General features: G+C 39.9%; 1 protein-coding gene across 5 annotated transcripts in view; it reads right to left on the bottom strand.

Moving 5' to 3' along the window:
• Rich (Guanine nucleotide exchange factor subunit Rich) overlaps positions 1 to 14330 on the bottom strand; it is a 349449-nt gene that overhangs the window by 123066 nt on the left and 212053 nt on the right. For all 5 annotated transcript variants that reach the window (XM_071672678.1, XM_071672679.1, XM_071672681.1 and 2 more), the window contains one exon: positions 7293 to 7399. In XM_071672678.1, the coding sequence (XP_071528779.1) occupies positions 7293 to 7399 (107 nt within the window). The remainder of the gene's footprint in view (positions 1 to 7292; positions 7400 to 14330) is intronic.

Genomic DNA, 14330 nt, shown 5'->3' with positions numbered 1-14330 from the left:
ATGTTAATGTGCTGAGAGGTGCAACTGGAAGGATGTCTGATCATTATCTTGTGGAGGCGAAAGTGAAGATTTGTAGAGGTTTTCAGAAAAGAAGAGAGAATGTTGGGGTGAGAGATATCATTAAATTTTAGGGAGAATAAAAAGATGTTTTGGAAAGAGGTAAATAATGTGCGTAAGACAAGGGAATAAATGGGAACTTCAATGAAGGGGGCTAATGGGGAGGTGATAACAAGTAGTGGTGATGTGAGAAGATGGAGCAAGTATTTTGAAGGTTTGTTGAATGTGTTTGATGACACAGTGGCAGATACAGGGTGTTTTGGTCAAGGTGGTGTGCAAAGTGAGAGGGTTAGGGAGAATGATTTGGTAAACAGAGAAGAAGCAGTAGAAGCTTTGCGGAAAATGAAAGCCAGCAAGGCAGCAGGTTTGGATGGTATTGCAGTGGAATTTATCAAAAAGGGGGGTGACTCTATTGCTGACTGGTTGGTAAAGTTATTTTATGTATGTATGACTCATGGTGAGGTGCCTGATGATTGGAGGAATGCCTGCATAGTGCCACTGTACAAAGGCAAAGGGGATAAAAGTGAGTGCTCAAAAAAACAGAGGTATATGTTTGTTGAGTATTCCTGGTAAATTACATGGGAGGGTATTGATTGAGAGGGTGAAGGCATGTACAGAGCATCAGACTGGGGAAGAGCAGTGTAGTTTCAGAAGTGGCAGAGGATGTGTGGATCAGGTGTTTGCTTTGAAAAATGTATGTGAGAAATACTTAGAAAAGCAAATGGATTTGTATGTAGCATTTATGGATCTGGAGAAGGCATATGATGAGAGTTGATAGAGATGCTCTTTGGAAGGTATTAAGGATATATGGTGTAGGGGCAAGTTGTTAGATGCAGTGAAAAGGTTTTATCGAGGATGTAAGGCATGTGTACATGTAGTTAGAGAGTAAAGTGATTGGTTCTCAGTGAATGTTGGTTTGCAGCAGGGGTGTGTAATGTCTCCATGGTTGTTTAATTTGTTTATGGATGGGGTTGTTAGGGAGGTGAATGCAAGAGTTTTGGAAAGAGGGGCAAGTATGCAGTCTATTGTGGATGAGAGAGCTTGGGTAGTAAGTCAGTTGTTGTTCAATGATGATACAGTGCTGGTGGCTGATTCATGTGAGAAACTGCAGAAGCTGGTGACTGAGTTTGGTAAAGTGTGTCAAAGAAGAAAGCTGAGTAAATGTGAATAAGAGCAAGGTTATTAGGTACAGTAGGGTGAGGCATAAGTCAATTGGGAGGTAAGTTTGAATGGAGAAAAACTGGAGGAAGTGAAGTGTTTTAGATATCTGGGAGTGGATTTGGCAGCAGATGGAACCATGGAAGCGGAAGTGAATCATAGGGTGAGGGAGGAGGCAAGAGTTCTGGGAGCGTTGAAGAACGTGTGGAAGTCAAGAACATTATCACGGAAAGCAAAAATGGGTATGTTTGAAGGAATAGTGGTTCCAACAATGTTATATGGTTGCAAGGCATGGGGTATAGATAGAGTTGTGAGGAGGAGGTTGGATGTGCTGGAAATGAGATGTCTGAGGACAGTATGTGGTGTGAGGTGGTTTGATCAAGTAAGTAATAATAGGGTAAGAGAGATGTGTGGTAATAAAAAGAGTGTGGTTAAGAAAGCATAAGAGGGTGTTTTGAAATGGTTTGGTCACATGGAGAGAATGAGTGAGGAAAGATTGACCAAGTGGATATATGTGTCTGAGGTGAAGGGAACGAGGAGAAGTGGGAGACCAAATTGGAGGTGGAAAGATAGAGTGAAAAAGATTTTGAGTGATCGGGGCCTGAACATGCAGGAGGGTGAAAGGCGTGCAAGGAATAGAGTGAATTGGAACGATGTGGTATACCGGGTTCGATGTGCTGTCAATAGACTGAACCAGGGCGTGTGAAGCATCTGGGGTAAACCATGGAAAGTTCTGTGAGGCCTGGATGTGGAAAGGGAGCTGTGATTTCAGTGCATCATACATGACAGCTAGACACTGAGTGTGAACAAATGTGACCTTTGTTGTCTTTTCCTAGTGCTACCTGCGTACATGCGGGGGGAGGGAGTTGTTATTTCATGTGTGGCGGGGTGGCAATGGGAATGAATAAAGGCAGACAGTATGATTATGTACATGTGTATATATGTATATGTCTGTGTATGTATACATATGTATACATTGAGATGTATATGTATGTATATTTGCGTGTGTGGACGTATATGTATATATATGTGTATGTTTGTGGGTTGGGCCATTCTTTCGTCTGTTTCCTTGCACTACCTCGCTAACGCGGGAGACAGCAACAAAGCAAAATAACCAAATAAATACATATATATCTTGTCGCTGTCTCCCGCATTAGCGAGGTAGCACAAGGAAACAGATGAAAGAATGGCCCAATCCACCCACATACACATGTATATACATACACATCCACACACGCACATATACATACCTATACATTTCAACGTATACATATACATACATACACAGACATATACATATATTCACATGTACATAATTCATACTTGCTGCCTTTATTCATTTCCGTCGCCACCCCACCAAACATAAAATGACAACCCCATCCCCCCGCATGTGCGCGAGGTAGTGCTAAGAAAAGACAACAAAGGCCACATTCGTTCACACTCAATCTCTAGCTGTCATGTATAATGCACCGAAACCACAGCTCCCTTTCCACATCCAGGCCCCACAAAACTTTCCATGGTTTACCCCAGACGCTTCACATGCCCTGGTTCAATCCACTGACAGCACGTTGACCCCAGTATACCACATCCTTCCAATTCACTCTATTCCTTGCATGCCTTTCACCCTCCTGCATGTTCTTTTTCACTCCATCTTTCCATCTCCAATTTGGTCTCCCACTTCTCATTCCCTCCACCTCTGACACATATATCCTCTTTGTCAATCTCTCTTCACTCATTCTCTCCATGTGAACAAACCATTCCACAACACCCTCTTCTGGTCTCTCAACCACACTCTTTATTACCACAAATCTCTCTTACCCTTTCATTACTTACTCGATCAAACCCCCTCACACCACATATTGTCCTCAAACATCTCATTTCCAGCACATCCACCCTCCTTCACACAACTCTATATATAGCCCATGCCTCGCAACCATATAACATTGTTGGAACCCCTATTCCTTCAAACATACCCATTTCTGCTCTTCTGCTCTCTTGCCTTCTACACATTTTTCAATGCTCCCAGAACTTTCGCCCCCTCCCCCACCTTGTGACTCACTTCCGCTTCCATGGTTCCGTCCGCTGCCAAATCTACTCCCAGATATCTAAAACATTTCACTTCCTCCAGTTTTTCTCCATTCAAACTTACCTCCCAACTGACTTTTCCCTCAACCCTACTGTACCTAATAACCTTGCTCTTATTCACATTTACTCTCAGCTTTCTTCTTTCACACACTTTACCAAACTCAGTCACCTGCTCCAGCATAAAACCACAAGGAAAATGAAACATTTTAAGTTCCCAAGTACACTTTCGTATAATGATCACATCATCAGGGGAGATACAAGAATGAGACAGATGATGTAGAACAGCCGGGAAGATGGCCATGTCCTTTAGTTGGGATCTCTGGTCAATAAGGTTCTGATGATATGTATGTATCTATGTACATAAAGTGCAGGGCAATTGAAGGATAAGTTCTCAACATCTTCATAGAGTGCAGGGCAATTTAATAATATGTTCCCAGTGTCTTCTGCTTTGGTAATAGCATCATAAGCATAAATAGTTTTTGATTATGATGAAACAGTGTCTGTAGTGTTATAGTGATGGTTGATGTCTAGAGCATAAGTGGGAGAGTGTGACTTATGTTTGTTTTGGAGAAAGTGGTTTGTGATAAGAGTATATCTAGTGGATTGGAGTTTAAGAACGAGTTGAAGTCTAATGCTTAGTGCTTTCTGGGTCATTTCAGTGTGTATGTATCTTGTCAGTTTTATGTCATGGGGGTGGGGTCTATGAACAGAGATAACAAATGTGTGAGGCAGAGATAGGCTTTTTACATCTACATGGTAGATGGTGGTTCAGCACAGAGTGCTTTGGGCTGCATAGGTCCACTTCTGTTGCATAAAATTGGGTGCCATACATGTTGAGGTGGGTCTATATTGGGAGGATCTTTGTTTTATTACAAAGATGTTGAGTGTTTGTGGTTGCTACAGCCAATAATTGTTCTCAGTGCTCCATTCTGTGTAGTACACAGCTTTGTTATAGCGCTTTTGAGAGAATGAAAGACCAGGCAGGTAAGGCATAGGTCATACTGAAGATGAAATGTTTGTATAAGATGTTGAGGGACTTTTCTTGTCCAACTTTGGTGCCAGTTAAGTGTTATAAAGCATTTTGTTTGTATGTTGCTTTTGTGTTTATGCTATTGGTGAGGGGAGTGAATGTCATGTAAGCCATGTGTGATGCCTAAAACGTTTGGTGTTTTGTTTAGTGAAAGAAACTGTCTATTCAAGGTGACTGGAGGGGGTAATCTGAATTCATGTCTGCCTGGGGTCAAAAGAGTGACTGAAGATTTCTTTGGAAAAGCAGCTATACTATCTTACTTACTTACTTATCCAGGAGTCCCTGCTAGCTTTATGAGGCTCCTAAAGCACTCAAGAAGCTGGCCACATCCACTGGTTGGTACCATATGTCATGAAGTGTTCTGATGTCTTCTATGTGCGTCTATGTGAAAAGAGTGCAAGGCAACAGAGTTGCAAGTGCTTAATATCTTTTTGGTATTTGCATAGCAGGGATTAATGTTCTTGGGATATGTTATAAAAGGCATTTACAGTGTTGTAACAATGGCTGATGTCTTCAACATAAATGAGAGAGAGTGACTCCTGTTTGTCTCAGGAGTGTGGTTTCAGATAAATGTATGTCTAATGAGCTGGAGTTTAAGACTAAATTGAGCAGTCAGTTGGTTTGTGCTTTGTGGGTTATTTCAATTTGTATGTGTTTTGTCAGTTAAATTTGTTGGGGGGGGGGGGGGGGGGATATCTGTGAGAAGAAGTAAATGAAGTGTAAGGCCAGAGTAATCTTTTATTTCTACCTGGGTGTTGGTGGTTGGTTTCACGGCAATTTGGGTGTGGTAGGTCTAGTGGTGTTGGAGAGAACTGTATGCTGAGGATGTTAAGGTGGAAAGTATTAGTGGGATCTTTGTTTTATTGTGAAGTTGTTGAGTGTCTGAGGGTGCTAGACAGCCAGTGATTATTTTGAGTGTATTTTGTGTGGTTTGCAGCTTTATCTATACTTATTTTTGATAGAGTGGAAGACCAGGAAGACGAAGAAATAGTTCAAAGTAGAATGGATAAACTGTTTGAAGGGGATCATGAGTAATTCTCTTTATTGAACAATTCTGGAGACAGATAGTGTTCGGAGGGCATTTGGTTTGTGCTCTAGTTTGTGTTGATGTTACTGGTATAGGAAATGAACTTTCAGTGTGTGCTGTCTGTGATGCTTGGAATGGTTAGTGAGAAAGACTCTGTCCATTCTAGGTGACTAGAGGGTCTGAGCTGGATTCATGTCTGTCTGGGGTTCAACGAGATTGAAAACTTCTGTGGACATGCAAAATTTCTGTCCTTGGTGAGCCAATATCCCATATGTGTAAGGGTTTGCTGCATCTTTGATGTTACTACTACGGTGTCTATATGTTGTAACATGATTCTGAGGTCACATGCATATGAAAGGATCTTTATGTTGAGGTTTGCCTGAGGTAACTGGAGGTCATATAGGAAGAATCTGAAGAGTTGGAGAAAGAATGGCTCCTTAGGGAAGTCCACTGTAGAATTTCAGTGTTTTAGTGGTGAAACCAATGTGAGTGACTCCGGCATGGCTAACAGCTATGAAAGTGGCCAAATAAAGCTTTACTTGCAATGCATTGGTTAATTCATTTATCACATTTTTGCTTTCTTTTTGAGTGTCTGAATAAAAGCCTGCTGGAGTTGGTGTCAGGCAGGCATTCAAGGACAAGCACCGGTATGAAGGCGAAAAATCCAAGTTATAAGGCACACAGAAAGAGGTTATCTTATGGTGATCCAACCAAATGCATTATTATGCATTATTGAGTATCTGTTTAACATTTATATCATTAAAAATAATGAGGGTCAAGTCAATTGGGAGGTGAGTTTGAATGGAGAAAAACTGGAGGAAGTAAAGTGTTTTAGATATCTGGGAGTGGATCTGGCAGCGGATGGAACCATGGAAGCGGAAGTGGATCATAGGGTGGGGGAGGGGGCGAAAATTCTGGGAGCCTTGAAGAATGTGTGGAAGTCGAGAACATTATCTCGGAAAGCAAAAATGGGTATGTTTGAAGGAATAGTGGTTCCAACAATGTTGTATGGTTGCGAGGCGTGGGCTATGGATAGAGTGGTGCACAGGAGGATGGATGTGCTGGAAATGAGATGTTTGAGGACAATGTGTGGTGTGAGGTGGTTTGATCGAGTAAGTAACGTAAGGGTAAGAGAGAGGTGTGGAAATAAAAAGAGCGTGGTTGAGAGAGCAGAAGAGGGTGTTTTGAAATGGTTTGGGCACATGGAGAGAATGAGTGAGGAAAGGTTGACCAAGAGGATATATGTGTCGGAGGTGGAGGGAACGAGGAGAAGAGGGAGACCAAATTGGAGGTGGAAAGATGGAGTGAAAAAGATTTTGTGTGATCGGGGCCTGAACATGCAGGAGGGTGAAAGGAGGGCAAGGAATAGAGTGAATTGGAGCGATGTGGTATACCGGGGTTGACGTGCTGTCAGTGGATTGAATCAGGGCATGTGAAGCGTCTGAGGTAAACCATGGAAAGCTGTGTAGGTATGTAAATTTGCGTGTGTGGACGTATGTATATACATGTGTATGGGGGTGGGTTGGGCCATTTCTTTCGTCTGTTTCCTTGCGCTACCTCGCAAACGCGGGAGACAGCGACAAAAGAAAAAAAAAAAATAACTCAGTTATTATAAAATGGTTTTAACATTAATCATGTGAGCATAATCATCATTTGTGCTACTAACAGTATCCCAATGAAGCTTTTATTCATTACTTATAGGTGAACAACGGTGCTGTTGGTATGTATCTCCATTGGAGTCAAGTCATAAATGTCTCCTTTACTGCTCTTTTCACTTTCAGTTCTTTGACCAGGACCATATCTCCAGTGCTATTCAAAGTCTGTTTGTACTTGTTCTACCTTACAAGTAATATCTGACACAAAAATAAAAATACACAATCAAGAAATCTTTAATCTGCAAACCTATGTATTAAGGGGCTACAACAAAATACTTACAGTTCGTTCCACAACAGTGAGAGGCTGAAACTGAGATGCAGCAGCACATGCTAACAAGGATGTATCTGTCTCTGCACCTAATAAGATGCCCTCCTCAAACAATACAGCTGAAAATTATTCATTATGATTTACTTGAAAATAAAAATCATAACTTTTATCAAGAATGGAAATTATGGAATAATATGAAGTACTGTGATTAAAAAAGAAAGTAAATCAGAAGGATATTATGTAGGAAGAAAAGAAAAATAATTCTAAAATCAGTTTATTTATTTACATCTACCACGACTGTAACTTCCCAGAGGTACATAAAGTACATAATATGTTTCATATCTACATCTATTATGACTACAACTTATAAGAAGTACTATAATTCATATCAAGTTGACCAAATTCTTGCTGATAAAATAAGTAACAACATGGGCTAGCCTAATGTTCTATGAGGGTTAGGAAATAGGAAAAGAAACATATGGTTACATTAATTCTTAGTAAACAGATGGTTACCATAAACAAATGCAATGAATATTATGTACACTGTGCTACAGAGTACACAGTGCTGGAAGGGGAATGTAAATGAAAAGGTATGAAAGTTCAGAAATGTACAATGTAAACATAATTTCCAAGAGAGGTTAAGAGAACTGTTGAGAGGATCCAAAACCATACAAGGTGAGGTTGAAGTAATGAGGAGGCTGTTTCAGAATGCATTATTAGGTGCTGTCACACAAGTGTACAGCACCTTATCTATAAGTTGTAGAAAGAGAGGAACATAATGAAATAAAGATTTAAGAACATTTGTGGAGAACAGAAATTCAAAAGAAGTTGAATCAACCATAAAATACAGATCAAATGAATGAAGGTAAAGATATGATGATCATGGGAAAGAAATCAATGAAAATTTGAAAAGAAGAAGAAGAAGAAGAAGAAGAAGAAGAAGAAGAAGAAGAAGAAGAAGAAGAAGAAGAAGAAGAAACTATTCTTGGAAAAGGTAAATGAAAGTAAAAAGAAGCATTTTTTCAAAGAGCAAGACAGTCAAGTCAGAAAGAATGCTTGTGTCAAAAGATGACATTTGCAGGAGAGAGTATTATAAACAAAAATAATTGCAAATGACAGACAGACACAGGTGTCTGCAGCTACAATGGATAATGAGACAGAGAGACAGGAAAAGATGTATGGTACAGAAAGACATTACAAAGGAGAAGGTGAGAAAAGCAATAAAGTTCTTGAAGAATGGAAATGCTGGGTATATAAATGTACTGGTGAGCAAGACAGTTAAGAGTGGAGGTGAAACTGTTGTGGTATGGATCTGGACAGTCTGTACAGAAGTATCAAAAAGTCTTTCAGGTTTCTGAAGACTGGATGAATGTAAAAACCATTCCACTGTATAATGGGAAGGGGATTAATTTTGTTACAATAATTACAGAGGAGTAAGTCTCCTTGGCATAATTGGCAAGGTATACAGCATGACAGCAAATGATTGTGTGTAAAGAATTGGTGAAGTCCTTCCAGAGAAAAAGAGGCGTATGCACCATTTATTAACTTAGAAAAGATATATGATAAAAAAACACAAAGGCTCTCTTGGAAGCTCTAACTCTACATGGTTTGTCTGGAGAGCTTTTGAATACTAGTGAGAACTTTTAAAAAGGAAGCAGTGCATGTTTATGAGTAAGAGGTGATACGAATGCACGGTCTGAAATAAATGTGAAAATACACCATGGTTTTGTGATATCACCATGGTCATCAAATGATTTTTTGGATTTTTTTTGACAGCTCGAGTCATGGATAAAAGTCCACATTAAGGCAAGGCCTTCACTAAATAAAGAGATGATTATGAAATGGAAAAAGAAAAGACAAGGGAAAGTATCTACAAATTTTGGAGAAAGTGAAAAAACCTGTCTTTTAAAATGTGCCAGGTCATAGTTATTGGGAAAGACACGTGAAGTTAGAGAGTTCAAAGGCTTTGACTTACAGAGTAAGAAGCAGTTATCAAAATGGCCCACCCTTGAGTTGCCAATGGCCACACAATAATTATGTGATGCAACAGCTTGCTGAGTATTGTGTGGTCTAGCTAGTGGTGGGGACACACAAGCAGCCAGCTCTCAGGAGCAAAAACCAAAGTAATGTCATACAAGAGGGAAAGTGAACCAACATTGTGACATAGGGCTAGAGGGTTAAGTTTGAAAGTTAGCCTGGGAAAGTATATAAGTCGCAACTCTGTCAAATAAGGATGCAGAGCTAGAGCCACCCCAAATGTAAGAACAGTACTCCATTCAAGGAAGAATCAATCTCTTGTATAAATGGAGCAAATATTCACAAGAGAAGTTTTGACATCTAAAAAGGACACCCAGTTTCTTTGAGGCAGAATTAGCTATTCTAGTAATTTGGAGTTTCCAAGAAAGAGTGGATGTCACAGTAATAGCAAGTACATTCACTGAGTCAAGAGGTGGAATTACATAACCATCAAAGGAAAGATCAACAGTTGTGAGTTTTCAGTAAAGAAAGGGTGGATACTGGGTCTTAGATGCATTAAACCTAACAAAATTTTGTGTACCCACTGAAATATCCTGTCTAAGTCTCAGTTTACAGAGGAAGCTGTGTCAAGACGAGATACAGGAAGAGTGAAAGACAAGGGAGCAGAATTGAAGGATGTGGATGCATGCAGTGTTGAGTATTCAGCATTCAAGTGTATTGGATTATTTGTGGTGGAGAAGAAATCAGTGAAGAAAAGGAGAAAAAGTGTAGGGGATAGGCCAGAACCTTGAAGGACACCACTCACGATGGAGAAAAGGGGGAAGGCTGATCCATCAACAACCACAGAGATAGATCGGCCAGAGAGGAAGCCAGATATGAAGGAGCAAAGCGAGGGAGGGAAGCCAAAAGCGGGGAGCTTAGAGATGAGACCATGATGACATATTACGTCAAAAGCCTTAGATATGTCAAGAGCAACTACACATGACTCCCTAAAATTCTCAGAGATGACCAGACAATAGTAAGATAGGAAAGAATATCATCACATAGTAAGATAAGAAGGAATATCACCAGTGGATCCCATCTTATGGAAGCCATACTGGTGATCAGAGAGAAGACTGTGATTTTCGTGGTGTCTAGGGATATGGGAATAGAGGAGGGAAAGATTTTGGAATTAGATGTTAAAGCAACAGGACAATAGTTCGAGGGGTCAGAATCGTCACCCTTCTTAGGGACGGGATGTATCAATGCATGCTTCCAAGGAGAAGGAAAAGTTTTGTTTTTTAAACAGAAACGGAACAGACAAGCAAGCACAGGTGCATGTTCAGAGGCACACTCTTTCTGTACCTGGGGATGGATGCCATCAGGACCATAAGCCTTGCCTGTGTCCAGAGAAAGAAGCACTTTTCAGAGAGTCTGAAAAGAGATTACGGGAAGAGGCATAGGATTACTAAGAGGAACATTAGGTGAAATGAGAGCATTTTAGGTTGATTGTGGTGTACTACCTACTCATGGAGAAACAAATTGTATGTTACCAGAGTTTCTGTGTGCAGAAAATACTGTTTTGTTGGCTAAATCTGAGAAAAAGCTGGATACAATGCCAAGCCATTTCAATAAGGTGTAAAGAAGGAAGATGTTTAAATTAATGAAAATAAAAGTAAGATCCCAGTTCTTGAAAGGGAGGGGATATCAGAGTGTAACATCTTTTTACATGGTGAAGAATTGAAAGCATATGTCAAAGATTAGAAAGCATGGTAGCAGGAACAGTGAAGTTCAAAGCAGTCACACAAAAGAGAAACTTTGATGGTTCACTGACAGTAGTGGTGGACGGTAAAAAGTTAAGCAATGAGTGTGCAAAAGTCTGTACTATGTATGGTTGTGGAACACCAGATATGTCAGAATGGGATATAAAATAAAGTGGTAAAGATGGATAACACATGTGAAGTAGGTGGAATGAAAAGGATATGTAGATTACAGAATGAAAATAAGAAAAGATATTCTTTTTAAGAAGGGACATGGAAGAAAAGTGTTTTAGGATGGTGTAGCTATATAGACAGGAAAACAAATGCCATGTTGGTCAGGATGATACAAAACAATACACTGGAAAGTATAGGAGAGGTAAACTGAAGAAGATGGACAGATAAAGTGACAGAAGTGATTAGAAATCAGGCTACAAATATTTCAGGTGATTTTAGAAGAATAATTGGGAGTGAATGAAATGGAAGTATTTTGTACACAGAGGCATTAATGGAGAGATTATCCTCACTTGATGAATCAATTAAAAGTACAGAGTTAAAAAGCAAAAGGTGCTTACATACGAGTGAAAGTTCATATTCCCCACAGCACACAGGATGAGCTGGGAATGTATGGCAGTATTAGTTTAGAGGCTATATGTATCTGATTCAATTCTTAAAAACTGATTTCATAATGATGGATAAAAAGATAAACAATATGTTGTTCTAAATGATATTTGAATAGGTTTGTCCTCAAGCATACCACATGCACAGCAAAATTCAGAGAGGCATACAAAATTCAAGGTGCCTGAGCCATACTAATAAGTATAAACCCTTGACTTTAATGTCAGGAAAAAATGTATTATTTCAAACACCATATACAACAATTACTCATAGTTTGAGACTCTTTGCATCTAATCTTAATGGAGCCACACTCCCTATAACACATACAATGAAAGAACTCAACATTATGTTTTAGAGGAAACATGCCCATCTCAAGATACCAGCACAAGGCTATCTTATATATCATTGTTACTAAAGTCCAAGAATGGCACATGAAAAAGAAGAACCAAGTAATGTATAAAGATCAGGTATTAATGATGGATGAATTAAATACAAGGGTGAGTAATGTGGCTAATGAAGGCACAGTGTATGCAAAAAAACATAGTCCGCCCAAAGGCAAGACATGGCAAAGGTTCATTGTGGGTACATGCACATGATGCTCTCAGGGTGAAATCATCATACATCTGGTACCTGAGACTAGTGTTTCTAACAGTGCAAGCATCAGCAACCCACATCAGTGTGCTTCAGGCTCTCTTGAGGGAAGGAAACTCTGTCTTTACTTTTCCCAGCTGCCGCTTCATCTTGGGAATTTTGCTTCTGGGATGTCTTTCTTCCACCTGTGCTTCAAGATGGTTAGCTATTACCTCTCTAAGGAGGACAAAGACCAAATTCTTGCCTGGAAGCAAGAAAATGTGTCACTCAGAACGCACAATCAAGCAGCTGCTTCCTGCAACACTTTGTCAGTGCCTAACCTCATTCATATCAAGAACCTATGGACCCAAAAATAAACAGCAGAAGTTGGTGACTGAGTTTGGAAGAGTGTGTGAAAGGAGAAAGTTGAGTGAATGTGAATAAATGGAAGGTTACTATTATTAGCAGGGTTAAGTGATAGGTTAGCAGGGGTGTAAGTTTAAATGCAGAAAACTTGGAGAAAACGGAATATTTAAGATATCTGGGAGTGGACATGGCAACAAATAAACCATGGAAGTGAAAGTGAGTCATGGTGTGGGGGAGGGGGCAAAGGTTCTGGGAGCACTGAAGAATGTGTGGAGACAACATTCCCTAGAAGGGTAAAAATGGGTGTGTTTGAAGTAATATTAATCCCACTATTATATGGAAGCAGGGCACAGGCTACAGATAAGGCTGAGCACAGGAGGATGGATGTGTTGAAAATGAAATATGTGTGGTTTGACTGAGTAAGTAATGAAAGAGTAAGAGAGATGTGTGGTAATATAAAGAGTGTGGTAGAGAGAGCTGAGGAGGGTGTGCAGAGATGGTTTGGACATAAAAAGAGAATGAGTGTGGAGAGGTTGACAAAGAGGATAGATGTGTCAACTTGGAGGGGACAAAGAGAACAGGGAGACCAAATTGGAGATGGAAGGATGGAGTGAAAAAGATTTTGAGTGACTGGGGTCTGAACATGCAGGGGTGAAAGGCATACACAAGATTGAGTGGATTAAAACAATGTGGTATACTTGGGTTGATGTGCTGTCAATGGACTGAACCATGGAATGTGAAGCATCTGAGGTAAACCATGGAAAGGTCTGTGGGGCATAGTTATGGACAGGGAGCTGTGGTTTTGGTGTATTACATATGACTGCTAGAGAATGAATGTGAGTGGATGTGACCTTTCTTCGTCTCTTCCCAGCACTACCTCGCTAATGCGGGAAATGGTAATCAAATCTCAAAAAACATTTATAGAGATAAAGGAGGAAGAATACTTCTTATCTATTCCTCACAACAACAAAATGGTGAGGAGGCTGGGTGCTGGAACCCTCCCCTATCTGCATTTCAATTTCTAAATGGAGATACAGAAAAAGGCTCCAAGTGAGGAGTGCCCATCTTCCTAAAAGGATTAGGCTGGAGTGTCTGTATGCATTTATGTAGATGGAAATAACTACGATAAAAAGAAAAGAAAGTGACACACCCATCCCTCATTCTATGGGGGGTTACTATATACATTTTGCTATTCTGCGAGGAACCTTCTTCTACCAGTCCCTCTTTTTAAATGGCCAAAATTCTCTGCTATGTGGGTGTGTGCTATAGAAAGTGCATCAAAACTTATGCAAGGATTGGTGGGTGGAATAAGAGTGGGTCCTCGGTGGAGCATTCCAAGTTCCTGCCAGAAAGTCAGTCTTGCAGTTACCACCATTGTGTGCAAATCTTTGCTACATGTGTGATTTTGAAATACCACTATAGTGATTTTCCTGGAATCTACTGTGTTTGTGTTTTTTAATGTGGATCCAAATGTCCTGAAACATCTTCCACCCCAGAACTGGAAGTTAAACAGAAAACATCAATGACATTATTTATCTTAAGCAGAAATAATGCCCCAAAATTATCGTGACATTTCTACTATTCTTCATGTTAATTCCTAATGTGCTAATATGGTGAAAATCTGGGTAAAATAAATTTGGAACATTATATCTCATACTGTTGCACACATGCTATTTTTTGTATGCTTATTGGTGTTATATATGGTTTCACTTTGTCAAACTTTTCACAGAATGTAATTCCTCTAAAAAGTGAGGGATGGGCATATGTCTGAGAAGAGGAACAT

This window comes from Panulirus ornatus, chromosome 17 (genome assembly GCF_036320965.1).
Source record: "Panulirus ornatus isolate Po-2019 chromosome 17, ASM3632096v1, whole genome shotgun sequence".
Taxonomy (NCBI): Eukaryota; Metazoa; Arthropoda; class Malacostraca; order Decapoda; family Palinuridae; genus Panulirus; species Panulirus ornatus.
Note: the sequence above shows the minus strand (reverse complement) of the source record. Positions and strands in the feature narration are given on the sequence as shown.